At 36.8% G+C, this 24,222-nt stretch overlaps 2 protein-coding genes across 3 annotated transcripts; one reads left to right on the forward strand and one right to left on the reverse strand.

The window, feature by feature from the left end:
* The first annotated feature begins 8,203 nt into the window (after nucleotides 1-8,203).
* On the forward strand, nucleotides 8,204-10,231 carry LOC111921570 (uncharacterized). Its single transcript, XM_023917150.3, has 6 exons — nucleotides 8,204-8,362; nucleotides 8,986-9,150; nucleotides 9,245-9,319; nucleotides 9,444-9,575; nucleotides 9,807-9,884; nucleotides 9,992-10,231. Exons 1-6 carry the CDS (start codon nucleotides 8,242-8,244, stop codon nucleotides 10,066-10,068), a joined length of 648 nt encoding a protein of 215 aa, XP_023772918.1. The 5' UTR covers nucleotides 8,204-8,241; the 3' UTR covers nucleotides 10,069-10,231.
* Nucleotides 10,232-10,685: 454 nt separating this feature from the next.
* Nucleotides 10,686-19,290, reverse strand: LOC111921566 (protein translocase subunit SECA2, chloroplastic). 2 transcript variants are annotated; one of them, XM_052770589.1, is made up of 31 exons: nucleotides 19,032-19,290; nucleotides 18,782-18,916; nucleotides 18,601-18,670; nucleotides 18,432-18,496; nucleotides 18,232-18,352; nucleotides 17,818-17,909; nucleotides 17,674-17,739; nucleotides 17,506-17,570; nucleotides 17,331-17,418; nucleotides 17,130-17,195; nucleotides 16,930-17,045; nucleotides 16,777-16,867; nucleotides 16,619-16,702; nucleotides 16,437-16,529; nucleotides 15,871-15,966; nucleotides 15,705-15,790; nucleotides 15,502-15,580; nucleotides 15,292-15,405; nucleotides 15,047-15,139; nucleotides 14,914-14,977; nucleotides 14,267-14,556; nucleotides 14,117-14,172; nucleotides 13,747-13,864; nucleotides 13,079-13,159; nucleotides 12,686-12,765; nucleotides 12,323-12,377; nucleotides 12,175-12,244; nucleotides 11,699-11,873; nucleotides 11,437-11,560; nucleotides 11,271-11,345; nucleotides 10,686-11,069 (listed from the first exon to the last, which is right to left on the reverse strand). In XM_052770589.1, exons 1-31 carry the CDS (start codon nucleotides 19,212-19,214, stop codon nucleotides 10,908-10,910), a joined length of 3,153 nt encoding a protein of 1,050 aa, XP_052626549.1. In that variant the 5' UTR covers nucleotides 19,215-19,290; the 3' UTR covers nucleotides 10,686-10,907. The 2 variants fall into 2 exon arrangements, with proteins under 2 accessions (XP_052626549.1, XP_052626548.1); XM_052770588.1 differs by having other exon boundaries at nucleotides 11,699-11,894.
* Between the last annotated feature and the right edge of the window lie 4,932 nt (nucleotides 19,291-24,222).

The following is a 24,222-nucleotide window of genomic DNA, read 5'->3' on the forward strand; positions in this document are numbered from 1 at the left end:
GTCCACAGCTTGCTGCAGGACCGGTGCAGGCTCCAGCACCGGCCACTTTGAGGATCACAGGTGGAGGTCAGGGTGGAGCGGAGCCCCCAAGGGCTCAGGATCGTGCTTTTCAGCTTGTAGCAGAGGAGGTCAGGGTAGTGCCGGATGCAGCTGCGGGTATGTTTCCTTCTTGATGTCTTGTTATCTTGAGATTATTGTGGTGTATTGTTTTGTGCTGGTATCTTTGTGTGGTTTTCGATGCGGTATTCGTCATTTTGCGGGTTGTGGTTTTGGCTATGGGTTATTGTTTTGGGAATTCCGTTGGTTATCATTCTTGAGGGTTATTAGTGGAAACCCGGCATTGGGTTGAAAGCCGGGTAGCATCTGCTTTTTGAGGAGTGGTTAGATGCAGAATGAGTTTCTTTCGAGCAGGTTGATCGGTGTTGATGTGAGGTCTTGTTAAGGTTGTTTATGCTCGTGAGAAGCAGTCCGCGTGTAAGTGTTTTCTTTATGCAAGAGTTGTTCTGGGAGGTCGGTAATGGCGACCGGTGGTTGTTAGTTAGTGCCCAAGTGGGGGAGAATCGGAGAATTCTCCGGGAGAGCGATGAGTATTTGAGAGTGCTTAGCTGTTGGGATTCCGCAAGTGTTCTGTCAGCCCAGAGTATAGGCTGATAGGAGTAAGTGTCGAACATGCGGGGCGGGATTCAGACCTAGGGCATTTGATTATGGAGGGCCTGGGAGCAGGTCGGGATCGAGTATGTGTGATGGAGTTAGAGTTCGGAACCCTTAGAGGGCTAGAACGGTATGCATGGGAGGATTTCCGGGGGGGATAGCTCGGAATGTTGAATGTTAGTTGAGCGGTCCGGATAGACTGAAGGCCGGTAGGCGTACCAGTCAGGCCGAAGGCTCGGAGAACGATCCAGCCAAATTGAAGGCACTAAGAGCGGTCCAGATTGGCTGAAGGTTCTGAGAGTGGTCCAGATGGACTGAAGGCCTGGTGAGGCGGTCCAGTCATGCTGAAGACTCTGCAGATATTGTTGGATCATTTTGAGGATATGGATTGTGTATGATGCGGTGTGATTGCATTAGAAGGTCTGGCCCCAGGTAATGATCTTGATTAGTGGAGATAGTGCAAGGGCTTGAGAGTCCCTGCGATGAGAGTCAGAGTATATGTGTTGGATGGATAGCGGATACGCTAAAAAGGATGGTGTAGCGTTGGGCGAGCACCGTGGCACTTGTTGGAGTGGCAATATGGCCAAGTGGATTCCTTGGAAAAGGAAGTGAGAGAGGTGTGTAACTCTGAGAGGGAGTGCAAGTTCACGGAAGTGAAAGCGGCAGAGCAGAGTTATGATTAGAGTAATTCGAGTATGGTTTTTGAGCAGAGTGTTTGCGGCAGTGGATTAGAAGCTCATCCGGTTTGGGATGTCTGCTGAGGTTGCGGAGGAATTCCGCAGATGTAGAGTAGAAGGGCTAAAAGAGGAAATTAGGAAAGAGTGACTCGGCGAGTCCATGGGTTGACTCGGTGAGTAGAGTCGCCACTGGGTCGTGTGTTAAGTAGCCGACTCGGCGAGTCAGTAAGATGGACTCGGCGAGTAGGCGCTGAGTAGAGAAAACCCTAATTCTCGGGGTTGAGCCCTATATAAAGAACATAACAGCCCACTCTCAGCCTCTTTATTCATCCTCAAGTCCAGAAACCCTTAACCTTCGTGTGTGAGTGATCATATCTCATTTGGGAGCTTGAAGGAGGTGTTTGTTGAAGGAATTTTAGGAGTTTGAAGGCTTGGAGCAAGGGGCTTTGCTTGGATTCGAGTTTCATTGCAGTTGGGGCGTTCCTTGGAGGTAATATCTCGTTCTTGGGCTGTTGTTATGTTGTTTCTTCATTTTGGGGTTTGTGGGAACTTGTCTTTGGATGTAATTGGAGTCTAGAGGTTAGATCTGAGGTTGCTACCTCAGATCTGGAATGGAGAAGGATCAGAGAGCATGAAAGTCCCTGTGTTGGAGTGTTTTGTGGAGCCATCATGTCCCAAACCCTAGCCCAATGCGCAAATGGCCTAGATCTCTATGGATTCACGTAAAGTTTGCCACTTTACGTGATGGATGAGTTGTAGGAGGCTAGATCTATGTTTTGGAGCAATTGCATGGCCTGGAATGCTTCTGAATGAATTCAAACCGGTGGTACTCGGCGAGTCACATGGGTGTACTCCACGAGTTGCTTGAAGATGAGCTGGGACTCGACGAGTTGGAAGAACAACTCGGCGAGTTGGATGAAGATGGCCTGGAACTCGGCGAGTTGTATGAACAACTCGGCGAGTAGGTTGAAGATAGCCTTAGACTCGGCGAGTCTGTTCTTGGGCTCGACGAGTCTTGTCGAAGAGTTCCAATATTTGCTGGTCAGGTCGGGAATCGGTGAGTCAAGGGATGACTCGGAGAGTTGTGTGTGAGTGGGCTCGGAGTTGTTGAACTCGACGAGTCTCAGAGTGACTCGGCGAGTTAGGTCGCGGATTGAGGGAAGTTCTGAGTATGGGGACTCGGCGAGTCATCGGGTTGACTCGGCGAGTAGAGTCAGTCAGGGGTTGACTTTGACCTTGTCTTGGACCAAGAGTGGACCAATGGTTTCCAGGGGCATTTTGGTAATTGTTGATTATTGTTTTGAGTTCAGTGCATTGGTAGTTGTCCAGCGGTGGAGATCGTATCAGGGATCAGAGCAGCTTGGGTTATCTGCTCAGTCGGCAGTTTCGAGGTGAGTTATCCTCACTATATCAAATGGGTTTAAGGCACCAAGGCTGACCCTTTATCGGATGGAAATCCGGGTAGTTGTTTGTTGTTATGGTATTGCGGGATATGGGTCGGAAGACATTATGATATGGGCCGGAAGGCATTACATGTAGAGGGCCGGAAGGCATTATATGTTGTGGGCCGGAAGGCATTGTGATGTGGACCGGAAGGTCATGGCCTGGAAAGGCGTATGTGCGTAATTAGTATGTTGGCTGAGTCGTAGGGTGATGTTATGCTAGTGATCGGCTAGGTCGGTATCCTGGTTAGGGTGATCATATGCTATGTGATCTGTTTGATCGATTTGCTGACTGTGAACTGTTATATGATTATATGTTATGTGCACACGGTTGCTTGGACTGGAGTTTGATCCGATATGCATGGCTGTTCTATGTTCTGTATGCTTTTTATGTTATAGGCCGGAAGGCAATATGTTAGGGGCCGGAAGGCAACATGATATGGGCCGGAAGGCAATACGATTTGGACCGGAAGGTCGTGGCCTGGAAGGGCGTATGTGTGGTTGGTATTTTGGGGATATCTCACTAAGCTTTCGGGCTTACAGTTGTGGTTTCATGTTTTTCAGATTCTTCAGGAGGCTGTGGCAAGGCGAAGGCGTGATCGTACCGCTCCTCATGATTTCATAGTATTGTGATTCTGGGAAAACGTTAAATGTTTTGTATTGAAAACCTTTTTGTAAAGAATTAATGGAATCGAGATGTTTTTTGAAAAAGTTAAAATTGGTTGTATTTTTCGGTCGTTACAAGTTGGTATCAAAGCCTTGGTTTGAGTGAATTGGAGGAACATTCGTGTGACTTCAGTTTCAAATCGAGGAGAGATTTCAAAAGAGTATTTAAAATGGTTTTCAAAATGAGTAAAGGAGGATGCGGAGGTACGATCAGCCGGAGCCAGTAAGTAACCCCAAAATATCATGCATGTTATTTGTTTTTGAGCTTGGATAGAACAGCCTGCTAGTGATAGGCTAAGGATCTTCAGGATTTCATGATATGTTGCCTGATTTGTGATGCCTGTAGCCTAGGGTTCCTTATGGGATATTTTCAGTGTTCCTCTAGTGGTGAGGGTTGAGCGTTGCTATGCATGTTTCTCTAGGGCGTTGTGGTAGTACTTCATGAACAAGTCGTCGATGTGCGGAAGAGGATAGCGGTTCTTGACAGTTAACTAGCTAAGTTCACGATAGTCGATGCACATACGGAAAGATCCGTTTTTCTTCTTTATGAACAAGACCGGTGCTCCCCAAGGCAAGAAGCTTGGTCTTATAAATCCTTTACTGAGAAGTTCATGTAGTTGACTGGGAAGTTCTTGCATTTCTGCTAGAGCTAGACGGTAAGGTGACTAGACCATAGGGGTGGCTCCAGGAATTAAGTCGATTCTAAACTCGACCTGCCACTGTGGGGGAACCCCTGGGAGATCTTCAGGAAATATTTCGGGGAAATCACATACATCTGGGATGCTCTACAAGTCTTTTATCTCTTTGCTCGCATCGACAATGTGGGCTAAGAATGCATGGTACTCCTTTCGTAAGTACTTATGGGCTTGAATGCAAGAAATGACTCGAAGGTTAATGCCTGATTTGTCACCGTAGATTATTAGGGTTTCGTTGTTCGGCAAGTTTAGACGAACGACTCTCTCAAAGCAAAGAATGTCAGCATGATGGAGACTTAACCAGTCCATGCTGACGATGATGTCGAAACTTTTAATTGAAACAGGCATGAGGTTGATCGGAAACGAATGGTTATCTAGAGAGAGAGTACATCCTATGAAAATTTCGCTAGAAGTCTCAGTCTTGCCATTAGCCATTTCTATGACGAACGTTTCTTTTAGTTCTTGCGGTGCTTGATTAAGTAAGTGTTTAAATTTTTGGTTCACGAAACTCCTCTCCGCTCCACTATCGAATAGTATGCATGCATATGAGTTATTAAGGAGGAACGTACCCATGACTACGGTGGGGTCCACCACTGCTTCCTCGTGACCAATTGCAAGAAGTCTACTTGATCCGCCATCGTTCTTGTCCTTAGGGAAATTTATTTTGAAGTGCAGCGTTTCACCACACCCGCAGCAGGCCTAGCTTTCTCCTGTGCCAGGGACCTGGGTGATTGGTCTAGCTGGTGCTTTGCAGAAATGGGTCGTGTGCCCCTTCCTGTCGCAGTTAACACAGTGCATTTCACGGCAGGGTCGTTGTGATGGAAATTGCACTTGTTGCACTTGGGCAGGCTCCATGCATATTGTTTCGTTGGCGCAGGGGTTACAGGGGTTGTTGCAACATGAACAGCCACAACTTGTTGTTTCTTGGCAGAGGGTTGTGTTGCTTGGCTTTTCTTCTTATCCTATAACATCCTCTTGTTATCACTTGTTTTGGCTGGTTCTGGGACAGTAGGGGTTGTTGTGGTTACTTGTGATGGGACTCCTTGGTCAATGAGTCTCTGGGCCAACCACTTGGCACTGTCGAATGTAGAGAGGTTCGAAGCCAAGACATTCCCCTGAAACGGAGGTACCAGCCACCAAATGTATCTTTCGATCTTCTTGCTCTCCGTGGGGATCATACCTTGACATAGGGCCACCAAGTCACTGAATCTTGTCATATAGGCCACTATGTCGGAACCTTTCCTCTTAAGGCCCCATAGCTCTTGCTCGAGCTTCTGGACTTCTCCCCTCAGGCAGTACACCGCTGACATAAGGTCCTTCAGTGTATCCCAGCCCATTTCGTTAGCCTCTAATAGGGTGAGTGACTTGACATGGCCATTCCACCACGTCAGGGCTCTATCAAAGAAGGTGCAGGCAACAAATTTTTACCTTGCTAACCTCCGGGAAGGAGCAGATCTCAAAGGTCAACTCGGTCTTTTCGATCCATTACGATAAAGCAAGGACTCATCCAATCTCATTAAAGGTCCTGGTTTTGCAGTTGGTGAAGTCCTTGTAGGCTCACTCCTTTGGACGTGCATGACTGTCACCTAGGTTTAAGTGGGTACCTGTTCCAGCTCCACTAGTACCACTAGAATTTATCTGTGTCATGGCTACAGTTACAGTCGCAGTCACGGCAGCTTGAAACATTACCGCATCGAACTGCGGTGGAGTTGGTGACGTAATTGGAGTTATTGTAGGGTTTCTGTTTGGACGTTTGCGAGGCGGCATCTTTTAGCTATAAAAGATGAAATGATGTTAAGACTTCCATAGAGTTATCAAGAGGAATAATAATGAGCTAGATTAGAGTTTAAAAGAGATGATTGTTAACGGAAACAATATATGTCATTATAGTTGGTATTGTTGCTACATAGAGTTTATAAAATTTGACCTAAGAGTAGGTCTACATCATACCAACAGAGGGGAAAACTGATGGGTTTTAAGCATTCTAACACTCCTATGGTGTACATGCAACCCTAGAAACCTTGGATCTATGTTTGACTAAGATACAAGCAAATAATTATTTTTCCAAGGTTCTTATCCTATCTAGCATGGCATGGGGAACTTGAATCAAATAAAGCTAGTAGAATTACTTACCTTGTAGTTGTAGTTGATTGCTTGGAGTTTTAGAGCCTAGCACCAATAGTGTGGATGCCTCAAATGGAAATCACAAATCACCACTAACTTTGGAACCTTGAGAGAATAGTCACAACCTTCTTGAAATCGGCCCTCTTTGTATACTTACCACAAATAGTGTGATTTCAAGAACCAAAGCCTCCTTTATATAGTGTGGTGGATTAGGGTTACATCCATGTAAACCCTAATACCCATGTCTTTTCATTTCCATGAGATCCATGGGTTAAAGCTCCATGGAGTATCCATGGACTTTCCATGCAAGCCTAGCCCATTCCAAATAAGCATTAGCCCACACTATATAAATACAATAGCCCATATTTAATTAGTCATAGTTTTGATCTCTAAATTAATTCTAGATTAATTATAGATCAACACTAGTTAAATAATATGATTTTATATTAATATATTAGAACTTATAATATATTAATAAATCATAACTTATATTATTCTCAAAAGATTATCCATAAATTGTTCGGGTGAAGTGCAACCCAAATGGACCATGTCGGGTCGGGTCAAGTACATACCAAATATAGTTTTGGACTTAGACACTATATCCAACAGTCTCCCACTTGGATAAGTCTAATAACTATAGTTGCAAGTATGACTTCAGGAACCGATCAGCAATCGTAACTCTTTAAGCTCTATTGAAACATTATCATCTTCATCATCTTCTAGGACATCATTAAGTATCTATGTGAGCCTTATTTTGATTTTCCTAAGTTACTCCTTCATGGTTACTCCTTTCATGTTGGTCTTCATTGGACTGATGAAATCACTTAGGTCAATACATGAACATTCCTTGGAAATGAAGATTAATCTTGATGTATGTTGCCATCGACAGGAGAATGGGAAGAAGGGTTTTTTGTTTCAGACGAAAGAAAGGAAGGAAGTACGGATGATTGCGTCTAATTTAAATCTATTTTGAATGTAATGGAGTACACACGGCAATGACATGGCACTCCATGTTGATGACCAGCCTAAATGACCAGCTTACCCGTGAGTTTTTTCGATAAGGACATTTTAAACGCTAAAAAATGGACTTCATTCCCTTAAAGTACAAAAAATAAAAAATAATAATAAATAAAAATTAAGTGGCACTTTAAAACAAATAGGAAAAGTTTGTATGGCTAAAATGACATTTTTCCATTGATTAAAGTATTTGGATGCTTTAAGGGTTTAAGGCCTTGTTCCCGAGTTCCACTTAACGAGAGAAATGGGAGGATACGGAGGGAAAGTGAGGGGTGTCGATGGAAAATCGTGTTCCTGAGTTTTATTAATGGAAGGAAAGTGAGGGGAGGAGAACGATTTTGGAGTCATATTTTCCTTCCAAATTTTCCTCCCGAATTGGGCGGATTTGGGAAGAAAATGAGAGGAAGGAAAATTTTAAGTTTTATTTTCTTTTTCCTCCTAACTCACAAAAACTAAAAAAATTTATTTCCTTTCCTTTCATTTCCTTCGAACTCGGGAACACAGAATAATGAATATTTTCCTTCATCTCCCTTTCTTTCTGTCAAAATTTTCCTTCCCTTTCTTTTAATGAATTTACAAAAAAAAACTCGGGAACAAGGCGTAAGTGTTGGGTAGAGATCCTCTTAGGTTTAAAAACATAAACAAAGCAGGAGCCAAACAAGATTTCATATTATTACAAGATACTTTGTGTTATTGATATAGCATGACGTTATAATTTCATGTACTTGTTCAAACATGAAACAGAGATACCTGTTAGGTTTGAAAACTTCGCCGGACAATTGTTGAAATTAGTACAAAACTTTCTGATAATGTTGATTTTGTTTGTAAAATATTTCATATTTTATGTAGTAGTTATTAGTCAAAACATTTTTTAAGTTTGGATGGAAGGAATGGGATATTATAAAAGCATAGTAGCTAGTAGGTAAACATTTCCTACAGCTTGGAGTTGCAGAAGAGAAAACATATACGATGGCTTCCTCCAGATTTTCAGTGGCTTCCTCTTCTGCCATGCTACTTGTTCTTGTATTCCTATCTTCCATGGCTCAAGGAGACGATATCAATATACCACCTACTCTCTCGCCTTTCTTTGGTAACTAAGCAAATATATATATATATATATATATATATATATATATATATATATATATATATATATATATATATATATATATATATATATATATATATATATATATATATATATATATATATATATATAACCCTATTTCTTACAAATAACAAATATATTTCATTTTATATATACATATACTAGTTTATAACCCGTGAAAACCATGGTTATAAAATTAATTAAATTTTCATACTAAAAAATCAAAATTATTAATCAATTATTTTAAATAAATTATTACTTAAAATATATTTTTTAGTTATATAAAATTATAATTATTGATTTAAATAAATACGTGAAGTTATATCACCTTATAATCTATATAAATTTTATTTTATTTTTTAATCTAATGTTATTAATTTAATATAAATTAAGTGAAAAAGTTTAAAATATGAAATTTAAAATTTAATATAGTTAGGGTGGGAAATTTAAAATTTAAAATTTAAAATCTAAAATGAATAATTAATATCTTGACAAGTGGCATAATATGAGAAATATAATATTAATGAGAAGGTGTAATAATAAATATATTTATTTAGATACTAATTTCTAACATTTATGCATGTCAATGTTATTCGACACTATAGACAACATCTGTGATCAAGTCAATTGTGGTAAAGGAAACTGCTCGGTTGATCTCGGCAAACCATTTCAATTCGTTTGCCAGTGTGAACCTGGATGGAAGAGGACTCGTTCCACCGACGACAACGAAGAAGATGATCATCAGTTTCTTCCTTGCGTCATTCCCAACTGTACAATAACTATTCACTCACCAAAATTAATGACGGTTTTAAACTGACAAATTAACTAACGACCATTTTCTCTTTCTTTTGTTTTTTTGTGCAGGTACCCTAGACTACTCGTGCATGCCGGCTGCTCCTCCAAGTCCACCAATTCCTGATAATATCTCTGTCTTCGATCGTAATCTCTTCCAACTTTAATTCATCTAAACTTTATCTTCAACCATATTCATATTCATGGGATTGATTTAATTAGCTTGCTACTGATCACTTTTACTTTTTATGGAATTATTTAATTTAATTAGCTTGCTACTGGACATACTGTGGAGAAGGTACATGCACCAAGAATCTTTCGTATACATATACGCATACATGTGAATGCAATCCCGGATACACCAATCTCATGAACACCTCGCATTTTCCATGCTTCAGCAACTGTAAGATATTTCATCCATCCATCCATCCTTGATCATCCACCCAAATTTATAAAACAAGAAAATTAACCTTTTGACTAGTTAATTTGATTTGATGTACGTTGTGATATATATATATATATATATATATATATATATATATATATATATATATATATATATATATATATATATATATATATATATATATATATATATATATATATATGATTATTGCTTTTAATTTTGAAACAGGTGCTATTGGAGCCGACTGCAGAAGACTTGGGATACGGGTATTGGAAGCCACCTCTCCTTCTGGTGATCAAAGTCAAGGTGAGACAGCATAGGAACGAGTCAAGGCTTGGCAATCAGATTTTAAAGTCATCATCTTAATTTGTTGACTTTGACTTGTTTTGTTTATTTGACTTTTGGTTTTGCAGGTATGAGATTTCTTCCTGGAGGCTTTCATGGGATTGAAATTATAGTTATATCTGTTATCATGGCTCTGTGGAAATAGGAAACAGTATTCGCGTTGCTGATGTTGATTGGTTTGTTTTGAGGTCATCATGTTTCTATTGATCGATATACATGTATTATTAACAATATGTTTTTTGTATGATAATAATAATCATAATAAATAACTTTTGGTTGTAGAAATAAAGGCCCCATCCTTATCCTTATTGTTATATAAATCATTCTATCTTCCTTACATTTGCAGTGCTATTTTACAAATAATATAATCAATAATCATTTAGAATAAAAGATTTTCATGTTTTCTAAGCATTTTAGGTTTCCAAGTGGAGGGGCCATTCGTGCCATACCAGAACATCGTTGTGGCTAAAACGTCATGTTGGGAAAAGATGCACAATTTTGACGAAGGGAGAATAACATTCTTAATACTAGAATTTTTATAAAATACCAAGGTGAAGGTGACATAACAACCTATATAATCTAGGATAGACATGATCTTTAAGATAAATATATTTGATTGTTGGACCATTATTCCGCTCCGCTACATATATATTATTCAACTCATGAAAATGTTGGTTGGTATATTATTGACTTTGGAAGGTATTTCCCAGAAAATAAAAATAAATAGCAATGTTACTACAACACATATGCGAATTTCCAGAATTTAGAAAAGCACGTGATGGTAGAAAATATTCATTATTAGTTTTTCCATCGACACAAGTATATTAGTTTGAAAAGATTTTATCAACTAGCAAATAAAACCAATAAATGATAATTCCTAACTCTACACCAAGATTACAACATAAGACCTATACAATGATACATGTATCTATAGTCTAAGCAAATATATTATATATTAGCTTTCCTGGTTGTAAAATAAAATGATCATGTGTATATTTGTTGGGAGTCCATAGGAGACGACCAGTACCTCAAAAGTGATTCAACAGTTAATCTTCGAGTTGCACTAAGCATGGATATGAAAAACCGACAGCCATCTATTTTATATTCCTCCAGCGGATCCCTGTGCCCAAAACTCCTCACATTTACCTGCACACCACCCAATTAAACTTCTTGCTAAATAATCATAAGTGATGATGAAACTACATTTCAGCTATTTTATATTTTGCCCAATACTATTAGATATTTTAAAAAAAATGACAAGTATAGTTAAGTGGCTAAAATTGATAAACAGGTGAAAATAAGTAATTTGCAAACCATGGAATGGAGAAATTACAAAAGTAGCCATACCGCTGAATTTAGTCTGTTCATGTTTACAAGATGATCTCTCCAGAAACAATCTAGTGACTTCACAAGAACTGCTCTCTGGAAATACAAGATGGAAACATATATAATTACTTATGTAATTTATGAAGAGGAAAAGGAAAAAGGGGTAGAGACTAGAGACTAGAGTTACCTCAATTTCTTTGACATATTCTTCAGCATAACCAGACTCTTGAATGATGTTCATATATGAAGTAATTAATAAATCGCCAAGGTACTTGCGCAGAAGATTAGCAGCAAGTCGATATCTTCCATCTCTGCAGTTGACATCTCAAATAAAAAGTCTTAATCATTTTGCATAAAGTAGTTAAGTGGCTAAATCATGTTATAAGGGTTTCTTTTTTTTCTGTATTTTGCCAAAGTTAATTAAGAAACAGGAAATTTATGCTACGCACTTGAGTGAGAGTGAATCGTCGGAGCATATGGCTAGCCAGCGTTTTAGTGAGGAAGTCTTCTTACGTATGCCTCTAAAGGCATTTGGAGGTTGGGGTAAATTTGGAAAACAGAAATCGTTGATATCTACATCACTCACTTCATCAACATTGGCAAGTGATTGCATTAAAGATTCAACTGTAATTCCCGCACACGACTCTATAAAAATCATACAGAGTAAATCCAAATTCCAAAGATGAAAGTATTTCCAAATTAAGGTTGTCTGCTGGACTATACAAAATGAGGAGGGCATTTACGTCTTTTGCGGTGGGACTGGAACAACAAATCCCACCACCTTTTTGCATTGACCTTTGTCTTTTGTTGGGCGGGACAAGAAATTACAATTTTGCCCCATTGATATCGGAAGGGACAAAAAAATTTACAATTTTGCCCCAGTTCCAAACAAGGCATAAGAGATAGGTCTGAAATGAAATCTCACCATCCAAAATCTTCCCTGAAATTGCAACAAAGTCCTTCAAGAGTTTATCTAGGTTCCAGCTGCTTGGATGCTATTCAATATACATACAGATTATGGATTGAAGATTAGAACTTGAATTTTAGTCTTTTAAATAAAGAGATTTGATTACCTTCAATGGATTAACATTTCCCAAAACAATTTCGTCTATAACTGCTTGCATGTACCTAGTATCCATGCACAAAACATTTAGATAACAGTGACAAAACTACCATATACACACTTAGGTCTTGTTTCTTTTTTATTTAATGTACTTAATCAGAACACAACTTGATCTGGTAAGCTATTTATGGGTTTACTTACTTTTTACTTGATAGAAAAAGTCAAGAGGAAGGAGGTTTTCTCTATTAAGTCCTAACTTTTTACAAATTTGCCATCATTTTCCATATCCCTAAGTGGGTTGTCATTATATTTTTTTACACCATCATACAGACATCGGTTCATGGGGAAAATAAGTAACAAAGCAAACACTCACTGGAATATGTGATGTGAACAACTCTCAGAATCACCAGTTAAAATTAACTGACGCAGATCATAAACATGCTTCCTTTGCACCTGAAACCAGAAAATTATGTGTGTGTGTGTGTATATATATATATTAAAAAGCTAAGGTCGAAGATTGCTCTAAAACAAGCATGCAAAGATACACTCAACCAAAAAGAAAAGAAAAAAAAGATTCATAAAATTGAGATATTGACTGTTGACTTGGACGATCCATTGACAAAAAAACATTAATAAAATAGGACAAAAATGCAAAAAGAATCTTTCTTGGATCATATCCAAAGAATAAAAAGTGATATAACACATGGACCTAAACTGTATATTACTCTAAAAAAATGCATATGGTGATCTATACTATACAATATACCTCTAACACTTCGTCGAACTCCACAAGGCTCTTTCTTATGTTGAAGAAATACTTTTCTGCCGAAACTTGAAGAGAAAGAAGCTGAAATTCGTTTCAATTTTAATAAACAGTTAGAAGATAATATCAAAACAAAGTGAAGTAAAAAACATACAGCACATCTGTATCCATCCTTTTAACAAGGTTACACAAACAAATGGGCCAAGGGCCATAAAAAGAAGATGTGGTGAAGGCTTTCATGAAATATATAAATATCATTTCTTACAACATATGTTACTTCGGATTAGACGCAACAAAATTAACATACTTCCGTTGATTTATTATTACAACATCCTACTTTCATTTCTTCTTATTAAAATATTGTGCATTCAGAGATGAGAGAACTAGCCAATTATAGCAATATCATTGGACTACAAAGCCATTTCACTGCTAAAAGTAAGCCGACTCTTTAAAGTGAAAGTACAATGATATAACAACTGAACATACAATGTTGTAATAGGAAGAAATGGAAGTACATTGCTACTTCTTGCGTTTAGCCTTAATACTATATATATATATATATATATATATATATATATATATATATATATATATATATATATATATATATATATGCAAATAAAGGAATAAAAAAAGTTAAATGAGTAACGACCAAGACTATTACATCACACCTGTCGGACAATTGTATCACCTTCAATAGGTACATCCTCGTCATTAGTAATCCTGGATATAAGTTTCACAGCCCACTCGGTGTCAAAGTTGAACTTCTGAAACATTTCATCCTGCAAACTGTAACATAGAAAGGTCAAAATCTTACCTACATCAACTTTAAGGTTGCCTTGTTAAAAAGAATGACTAGAATAGATTTCCCTTTTTCACAAGGCATGTGCTTGCTTGCACATATATATGGAATCATTCTAACAAAAAAAAAACTGTTCATGTCAACTACTCCAAGGACTATTACGTAATTTAACATGAAGAATTTTGTCCAGCTGAAAGGATTGACTTTAAACTTTATAAAAATCATTCAACAGAACTTACCTGACCATGAAGCGTGTTGATCCAGGATCTCCTTGCCTTCCTGCTCTGCCACGAAGCTTTGTAAAGCAAGAAATAAATTAAAAAAGTGAGTCTGAAAGTATATGCTAAATTTATGTAAAACCTTAAAACACAATACTGATGCAAAGTTACCTGATTATCAATTCTTCGGGACTCATGCAAAGATGTCCCAATGACATGGAGACCACCAAGTCGTTTGACTTCCAATCCTTCATGAAAGCAATGAATCTCACAGTCCTTTAGAACCGATAAATAGGCAATTGCAATGCAAGGACCAAGAGGGTACATCTCTGCCTGTTCTTCCACAAGCCTTTGCAGTTCATCTAAACCCATTGACTGGCTCATTTCAATTGACTCTGAAATTATAGATTTTGCCTTCTCATATGTCCAACTCTTGTTCTCACTTTTGCCCACGTATTTAGCTGCGTTATTTACCCAAAACCATATACCATTCACATTAACGTTAGGGCCAAATGAAAGAATAGCTACCTATTTCTAATTACCAGCATCCTACTCTCAGTTTTTTTTTTTTTTTTCGTATCAAGACATTGTACTTTATACTTTAAAAAATCTACCCATACTCCAAATTTTTCTTATTAGGACATTATAACTCAAAAAACCTACTACCTAAAATCATATAGCAGTGAGAATTGCTTTGTATTTGAATGAAATTTCTATAACTGGGTAGATTTTTGAAAGTAGAATGTTGTAAGAGGAAGAAATGAGAGTGGGATGCTATAATAAACAAATCAAGCTGCATGAAGTCATAGATTACTAACCCATTAGAGCCGTCTTGGCTAGCAAAGCTAATGATGATGGTCCAATTTTCATTTTTGATAACACCTACACAACCGGAAGATAACTGATTACTAGGGGCTAGGGAGGGCACAGCAATAATACTTGAGAAATTACCTTTTGTGACTTTGGGTCCTCAACCTCAACATCAGGAGTATCATGACTCATATGTGAAAGTATGCTGTCCTCTATAACTTCCTTTGCAAGCATCTGAAATTAACAATATTAACATAACGCTAACCTATTATTCGGTGCGCCTTGCATTATAATAATATGACATTTGCCAATTTGGGATTGAGAGCTACAATTATTAAATGAAAATTAACTCCATCTACAAGAAAGGTATTGATTATCGAACCCACCTTGGGGTTACCTCCCAATATAATGTCTGTGCCCCTTCCAGCCATATTTGTAGATATGGTGATAGCATATTTTCGTCCAGCTTGGGCCACAGTTTGAGCCTCTCTTGCAGCATACTGAAAACAATAATCAAGTCGCCATGTTACAGACATTGTTAACCCAAAATCCTATCTATTTTCATTGATAAATCCTATAAAAAGTAGACAACAAACCTTTGGTCGTGCATTGAGGACATTGTGGGGAATCTTGCTAGCCCTCAGCAAAGCAGACAGATATTCTGAGTTCTCGACACTGCACCAATAAATAAATAAATAAAGATAAGAAAATATCTTCACACTTGGTTGCATGCATAAAGATGCAGAATGAATACCACAAAATCATAAGTGAAGAATGAATTTCATTGTAGTAGTAGTACCTAGTGGTCCCCACTAAAACAGGACGACCAACTCTGAACATGCTTTCAACTTCTGCATGAACATATTCCCATTTACCACGAGCATTCTATTTGCAAAACAATTAGAAGCACTGTTAAAGATGATAAAAGGGTAGAATGGTTATTGAACAGAATAATAATTTCTTACTGCAAAAGCTTGGATAGGTAAATCATGACGAATATTTGCCATATTTGTGGGAACTTCAATAACAGGCATCTGGAACATTTTCAAGAACTCCTTTTCCTATAAATATTGACAATGCATCATAAGTCGAGAAAGATATCCTGTAGTTGATTCAGCTCGAGAACAATATGTAATTCGAGGATAAATGAAATAAATAACAACGTACTTTCATATATCTGTTTACAATAGAATCCTACTTTCATCCTTTTCATATTACAGCAATGGATTTGAAAAATCTAAACAATAATAGCAATGTCTTTCAAAATGAACAGCACTTTTCACGGCTATAATTTGATAGAATTTTTAAAGTACAACATCCTAAAAAGAAAAAAAAATGGAAGTATACAGCTATAACCATAAGTGGGTATAGTTTTCAAAGTACAGTGCCTTATGAAAGATATCTTTTTTAAAGAGTATGCTAGTATGATAGAAAGCAATGAAAGTAGGATGCTATAACACACAAATAGATGAAAGCAAGTAGTTTTTGTTACTTGTTATATTTTTAGCCCATATAGAAAGTGAATACTTACTTCAGTTTTTGCAGTTCCTGTCATCCCTGAAAGCTTTGGATAAAGCTTAAACATTGATTGGTATGTGATTTGTGCCACTACAACTGAATCAGCCTGCAAAGCCCAAGAGGAATACAAGGTAATAGCTTTAAACAAGAGTTGTCAAAAAGAATGATGATGTGGTAGGCAATCGCAATATATACCTGGATTGGTAACCCTTCTTTTGCCTCCACAGCCTGGTGAATCCCCTCTGACCATCGTCTTTTTTCTTCCACTCTCCCCGTCAACTTCAAATGAACATTAACTTACAACAATATAACAAGTTTTTTCTCCTAAAATAAAAATACGATGTTTTTAATACCTCGTTTATTATAAGAGCTTTCCCATTTTTAACAATGTACTGGACATCTTGGCGATAGAACTCCTTGGCTTTCAAAGCATTCATGACAAATCTACATTATATTAATGATAAGAGTCCAAACAATAACATATGAAAATAAGAATATAAAGTTACCTAGCCCAAGGGTCATTCTCGTCCCACAGATCTTTTGTTTCTAGAGCCATCTCAGCTAGGGCTATTCCTTCTTCTGTCAACTCCACTGAATTATCCTTAAGCTGTATATTGTAATGCTGTGTAGTGAAACAAACAATCAGATACAATGGAGATGGATAACAAGATGTAGTCATAAAAAAAGGAAAAAGAAGGTAAAATACAAGGCCACGAATGAGAAGCTCGGCTACTTTGGCAGCAACTGGATAACGTGCAGCATCCTTGCTAGCCTGAGATGCAGATCAAAATATCAAAGCTTTTAAGTGACTAGTTCCTTTTGTTTTGAATTGATTTCATTTTCACCAACTGCGTCATCACTTTCCCAAATATTTTTTATTTTTTTAAACATCATTTAGAAGATATACCTCACCACTTATCAGCAATGGATTTCTTCCCTCATCAATTAGGACAGAATCAACTTCATCAACTATTGCAAAATGGAATGGTTTTGGCCTGATAAACATTGTGCTATTAATACTACCAAGATACAAATCTGCCTTAGTAATTACTAATTAATTAGTATGAAAAATGTGGTAATACCATCTCATAACAAGCTGTCCGCTGCTGCCAGCAAGATTGTCTCTTAAATAGTCAAAACCAAGTTCCTAACATCATTAAATGTACAGCCATAATAAGTGATGCCAACATCCAACTACACTTGTATAAGAAAGAGAAAGTAAACAAAAGAAAACTCATAAAGGAAGTTACTGAATTATTGGTGTATGTAATATCACATCTATAATTAGACCTCCTTTCCTCAGGTTTCATGCCTCTCTACATATGATAAAAAGGAAGTTATAAGCATATCATAAAAAAGATGTCTGGCTACATGTATTTATTATAACAACTTACTTGGATAAGACCAACAGAAAGACCTAAGAAGCGATGAACACGGCCCATCCACTCAGCATCACGTTGAGCAAGGTAATCATTGACTGTTACCACTGTACAATAAATAAATCAACAAATTATGGGTTTTATGGTATGCTCCTAACTATTCAAATCATATTTATAGACTGCCACATAGGCTAGACATGGTCCTTTCCTTTCTATATGTTGGAGTCTCCCTCTCTCCTTATGGGCTCTTTTGAAGAGAAAATCAAGGACTCCAAATATGTAACAATTGTGCTATAGTTATCTAACTTCCATATACACAATTTCAAAAGATTTAAAGTACAAGAAAAAGGTCACCACAGTAAATGAAAGAGAAAACAGAAAGAAAGATACAGTATATGAGTACAGAAAATTTGAAGTAAATACACTTACCATGAACACCCTCGCCAGTCAAGGCATTAAGATATGCAGCCAATGTAGAAACCAATGTTTTCCCCTCTCCAGTTTTCATCTCAGCAATAGACCCATCATTAAGCACTGCACCACCAATAATCTAGCAATTGCACCAACAAACTTTATTAAAGTTATTTAACCGAATTTAGCACTTACAATCAAGAGAGAAAGAGAGACACCTGCACATCAAAATGACGCATCCCAAGCTTCCTCTTGGCAGCTTCGCGAACAACAGCAAATGCCTCTGTAGTAGAAGTATGTGAAGTAAATTCCTAAATTCAATTATTAGACACAAAAAAGAAACGAACTTGAATGCATAAACTTGCGTTGAGGGCAGCTATTACTAACCGGCTTGAATATCGGCAAGTGTCTCTCCTTTTCCCAAGCGACGGCGGAACTCAGCAGTTTTTGCAGTTAGCTGATTGATCATTAAAGAATTTAAGATAGTTGATATACAAAAACCATCATGCAATGGAAGCACAAAAAAAAAAGTCGGCCAAACTTTGGGAAACAATTAGAAGACTCAAACCTGTTCATCAGAAAGCTTCTGAATTCGAGGCTCAAAGGAGTTAACGAACTCTACAAGACGATAATAATCCCGAACAACCCAGTAATTAAGGCTTGTAAAATCTCCCCACGTTTTCGTAACGCGGCCCAAATTTTCCTGAAAATTGAACAGGGATTTGAGGCATTTCGTCAAACAGGTAGTGAGCATATAGGTATATAATTGTTTTGGATGTAGAAAAGAGCAAAATAAAGAGAAAGCGTCTTGACTGTACTTTGAGAGATGCTTTAATTAGTATGGGAGTGAAGCGACGGCGTCGAGAACAAAACGAGAGTAGGGGGAAAGGATTGGCAGGTCGTGTACAGAAAAAGCTGAAAGGAGGAGAAGAGGACTGATGACGCTTCGTAGTTACGGTGAAAAAGGAGGGATTTGAGATCGCAGACGAAGAAGCCGCCATTCTTGGATGGCCTTGCAGTGCTCAACGGTGTTTCATTCAGCAGAAACTGCCTGCGCGCCTCGTATAACCTCGGGTGATGATTCAATTTATAGCATGACTTTTTTTTCATTTTTTTAGATTTTTTAGAAAACTTGAAATAGAAAAATAAAACTAAAAACTATAGCAAGAATTTCTTATATTATTTGGGAAATCTTCAGAAAAGTCTCATTATTTTGGAAAAAGTTACATTTAAGTCCTAAATTTTATTTTTAAACAAAAAAACCCAAAAAACCGGATAAACCTTACACTTTAATCCTTTTTGACCTGCTGAGCAGGTCACCTATGCCATGTGGCATGCCAGCTGGACAAGGGCTGATGTGGCATGCACATAAGCTTTTAAATGCAAAAATCAGAATTTATTTAGAAAATGATGTGGCATGCACCTATGCCATGTGGCCAAACAAATTTTCACTAGCCTACACACTACCTTTTGATTTCATCCCTTAAAGTTTATATATAATCTATTAAATGCTGAAGCTTTTCATTAAAAATTTCAACCACTTTCCACTAGACTATCAAGTGCTTGCTAATCATTTTCCTCAAATTTAGATATAATGCCTTAAAACGCTGAAGCTTTTATTACTATTATTATTATTATTATTATTATTATTATTATTATTATTATATTTATATTTACGTAAATATATATAAACTTCGAAAAAAAAACAATAATATATACGTTTTTAATTTTACAAAATACATATAATCATTATTAATTTTTAAAATCGTGATTATATGTAGAAAAATATATTTATATCTAAAAACATTTATAAATGTGTGCATTTTTAATAATAATAATTATAATATATTAATTAAAAATAATAGAAATAATAAATGTAATTCTTTTTTTTTTTCGAAGTTTACATATATATATTATTGTTTTTTCAAAGTTTATATATATTTACGTTTTTAAATAATAATAATTATAATAATAATAATAATAATAATAATAATAATAATAATAATAATAATAATAATAATAATAATAAGAAGAAGAAGAAGAAGAAAAAGAAGAAGAAGAAGAAGAAAAGCTTCAGCGTTTTAAGTGATTATATCTGAATATGAGGAAAGTAATCAATAAAAAAAAATAACAGCCTAATGGAAAGTGGTTTGAATTGTTAGTGGGAGGTTATGGGTTCGAATCCCATTCTTCTCATTTTTAATGAAAAGCTTCAACATTTAATACATTATACATAAACTTTAAGGAATGAAATCAAGAAATGATGTCTAGCCTAGTGGAAAATGTGTTTCGCTTTATACTGGAGGTTGTGGGTTCAAATCGTGGGTTCAAATCCCACCCCGCCTCATTTTCTAATAAAGTCCAATTTTTGCATTTAAAAGCTGAAGTGCATGCCACATCAGCCCTTGTCCAGCTGGCATGCCACATGGCATAGGTGACCTGCTCAGCAAGTTAAAAATGATTAAAGTGTAAGGTTTATCCGGTTTCTTGGGTTTTTTTGTTCAAAAAAAAATTTTTAGGACTTAAATGTAACTTTTCCCAAAATAATGGGACTTTTCTGAAGATTTCTCATATGTTTTTGCTAAACATTTAAATGTTGCATTTGTCCGATGTAAACTTTAAATGTCGTATTTGTAATTTAATAGGGAAAATACCGGCTATAGTCAAAAAATGGGGGGTAATTTCAAAATTTAGACATGAAATATGACAACTCCGAATATAGACATGTATTCCGCGGAGGACCCTCTGTAGACCTCCGCGGAAGAATGAAACCTCCACGGAGAGGTTAAATGTTGTACTTTTTACTAATTAAATATTGGTTCGCATAGATATCTCTGCGGAGGGATTGGTTTGGATGTTCATTAAAGCCTCCGCAGAGGAGGTGACGAGGTGCTCCGCGGAGGCCTTAAAATATCTGCGGAATAGGTGGTTGCAAGGCTTTTAGTGACTGTTTTTGTGATATAGACGTTTTTTCATTTTTTTAGATCCATTTGCAATATTAGATCGGTTTTGGTCTTAGAAATTTGTTTTCAAATAAAATATGAGTTTTGTTATTTTATGTACGGGAGGTTTTGGCAGATGAATAATGGGATTAACACCTACGTTAGACTAAAGTTTCACCGTCGAATATTGTTTGATTTGGTCAAAAGTAAGGCTAATGCGTTCAATAGTAATATATCATTGTCATTTCAACACCCAGGTCATGGGTATGTTATGAATATTGTAGACGAAGCAGGTCTTCATCAACTCATAAATGTAATTTCTGAAACGAAGGAGATTGTGCATTTGTATTTGGAGGTGAGGGTTGGGTCGAACAGACAGAAGTTGTTGACAAGATTATACCATACAGCGTTGAAAACATTGTATCTGATAGTGTTGAAGAGTGTCCACATGAAGAAACTGTGGCAATGAATACAGTGGAAGAAGAGAATTTATATGAGTTTGGAAGCCTGTGTGACAAAACTTTGTTAGACGATGAAGAGTCAAATGAAGGTTGGTCAGAAGATGAGTTCACACACGGAAAAAAAAAAGCTTCAGACATCTTTTACGGTATGTCTCCCATACATGATTGTCCTGATCCTATTGTTGAACCTAGACCATTTCATAGTTTAGGTCCAAATGATGATATGTTTGTTCGTCAAACGTATGATAACAACCAACAACTAATATTTGCTTTGAATCTTAAAGCAACCAGAGAAAAGTTTCAGTTTAAGACCAAACATTCTAACAAAAACCGTTATGAGGTATATTGTGAAATTGAGAAATGTAATTGGCGTTTATATGCAAAACGCATTGATCCCACTGATGAATTTAAAATCATGACTTTTAACAACGTGCACACATGTTCGTCATTACAGATACACCCAAATCATAAGCATGCAAATAAAAAAATCATGGGTACTACTATATTGCATGAGATTATAGGAAAAACTCGTTCTAAGGTTTGGAGGCCTAATGAAATATCAAGGGATTTGAATATTTTGTTGGAAATCAATGTAAGTTACAAACAAGTTTGGCGTGCAAAACAATATGCTATGAAACTGTTGTTGGGATCCTCTGAAAAATGTTTTTCCAAACTTCCTATTTATTTTCACAGTTTGAAGAGGCATAATCCCGGTACAGTGGCTTATATACAAATAGATTATGAAGATTGTTTCGAGTGTTGTTTTTATGTCATTAAGAGCATGGTAAATACAAAAAACTTGTTGTTATTTAATATATAATTATTTGTAAAAAAATCTAGAGAGTTTATGTGTTCCATTTTAATATGTTGCATATACTAGCGTTCAAACGTTTTTGTCGTAAAGTTATAATTATGGATGGTGCCCATTTGAAGGGTGATTCTAAGGGAACCATATTGCATGCAGTAACTATGGATGGGAACAACCAAATAGTGTCCCTTGCGCACGGAATATGCAAAAAAAAAAAAAAAAAAAAAAAAAAAAAAAAAAAAAAGTGGTCTTACTTGTACATGGTTTCTTGAAAAGTTGTATGAATGCGTTGGTGATTGTCAAGATTTGACGTTTGTAACTGATAGGGTCGATGCAATTTGAGTTAGTATTGAAAATGTTTTATTTTCATCTACTAGGAAACATAGTACACAGGTTTGGGAAAATGATAAAAACAAAAGTGTTTTTTTGGAGGCTTGTGAGAGCTTACAAAAGAAATGTTTTTGAAGATTTGTGGTATAGATTTAGTTCTACTAGGCCACAAGTAGCGGCGTATCTAAGTGAAATTTCACGTGCTAAATGGACTAGAGCATATTCCCCGTCGAAACGGTACGATTGCATGACCTCGAACAGTGCAGAGTCCATAAATGCTTTTATCTCTACATGCATGGAAGATGCATATAGTACCCATTCTTGAGTTCTTTCGTCGTCTTTCACATGAATGGTGTAACAAACGTCGCATCGATGGAGGTATGTTAATTATATATATCTTCTTTACAGGGAAACGTTCAACAGTGCTAACGGAGTGGACTGAAAAAGTAGTTAGGAAAAATGAAGAACGCACGACAGGATGGTCCGTTTCTGGTGTTTCGGATGCAATATGTCAAATGCATGATTTTAAACATGGTGTCATAGTTGATCTGAGGCAAGAGACATGTACATGCAAATATTTGGAAGGAACTGGGTTGCTCTGTGGTTATGTCATAATGGTCTTAAAGCACTTGAAAAAAACTAACTTTTGACATCTGGCTATAGATGCTTACAAAATGGAAACGTACCAAAGTACGTATGAGGAGGCGGTTTACCCCCTTCCAGAACCGTGTGATTGGGAGATTCTTGTTGAGATGATGGTTGTTAAACCCCTGATAACGGACACATGTCAAGTTGGTAGACCAAAAAACAGAAATTGTATCATGTCACAGGGTGAGGAACCTATAATAAGGTGTAGTAGATGTGATAGTACAACACATAATGCAGCGACTTGTCCGGCATTGGTCCCAATGAAGCAAAAGAAGGCTAGAAAAAGTAACGCGACATCAGGTAGTAACACAAAAGGGAAAGAGAAAGGGACGCAAGGGACGCAATGGACACAAGGGACTCACAAGACGCTAAAGACGGACGGGACACAAGAGACGCGCAGGACGCAAGGGGCGCAAAGAGAAGACTATTGTTCAACGTTTGATTTGAATGATTGATGTTGTATTGATAATTAATTATGTTATGTTTTGGAAGACGTTGATTGTGTACTTTGAAATGGTGTGGTTACTTTAAAGATTATGGGTTATATTATGATTATATTATTGCATCATTACTAGTAGAATAATAACTAAAACTCGAAGATAATAGATACAACAAACCAAAATCACATAATAAACGTACAACAGTAATTAACTTATGGGAATTGCAATGGATACTTTTTGTGACATCCCCAAATTTCTCGGCCAGAAAAGACCGATTTAATTTATGTTTTTTAAAATAAAATCAGAGAAATCTTTTTAAAAGATGTTGCGGAATTGGTCCCCAAACAACATATGATAAAAGTTTATCAAAACCCTTCATT

Source organism: Lactuca sativa, chromosome 4 (assembly GCF_002870075.4).
Source record: "Lactuca sativa cultivar Salinas chromosome 4, Lsat_Salinas_v11, whole genome shotgun sequence".
NCBI lineage: Eukaryota > Viridiplantae > Streptophyta > Magnoliopsida > Asterales > Asteraceae > Lactuca > Lactuca sativa.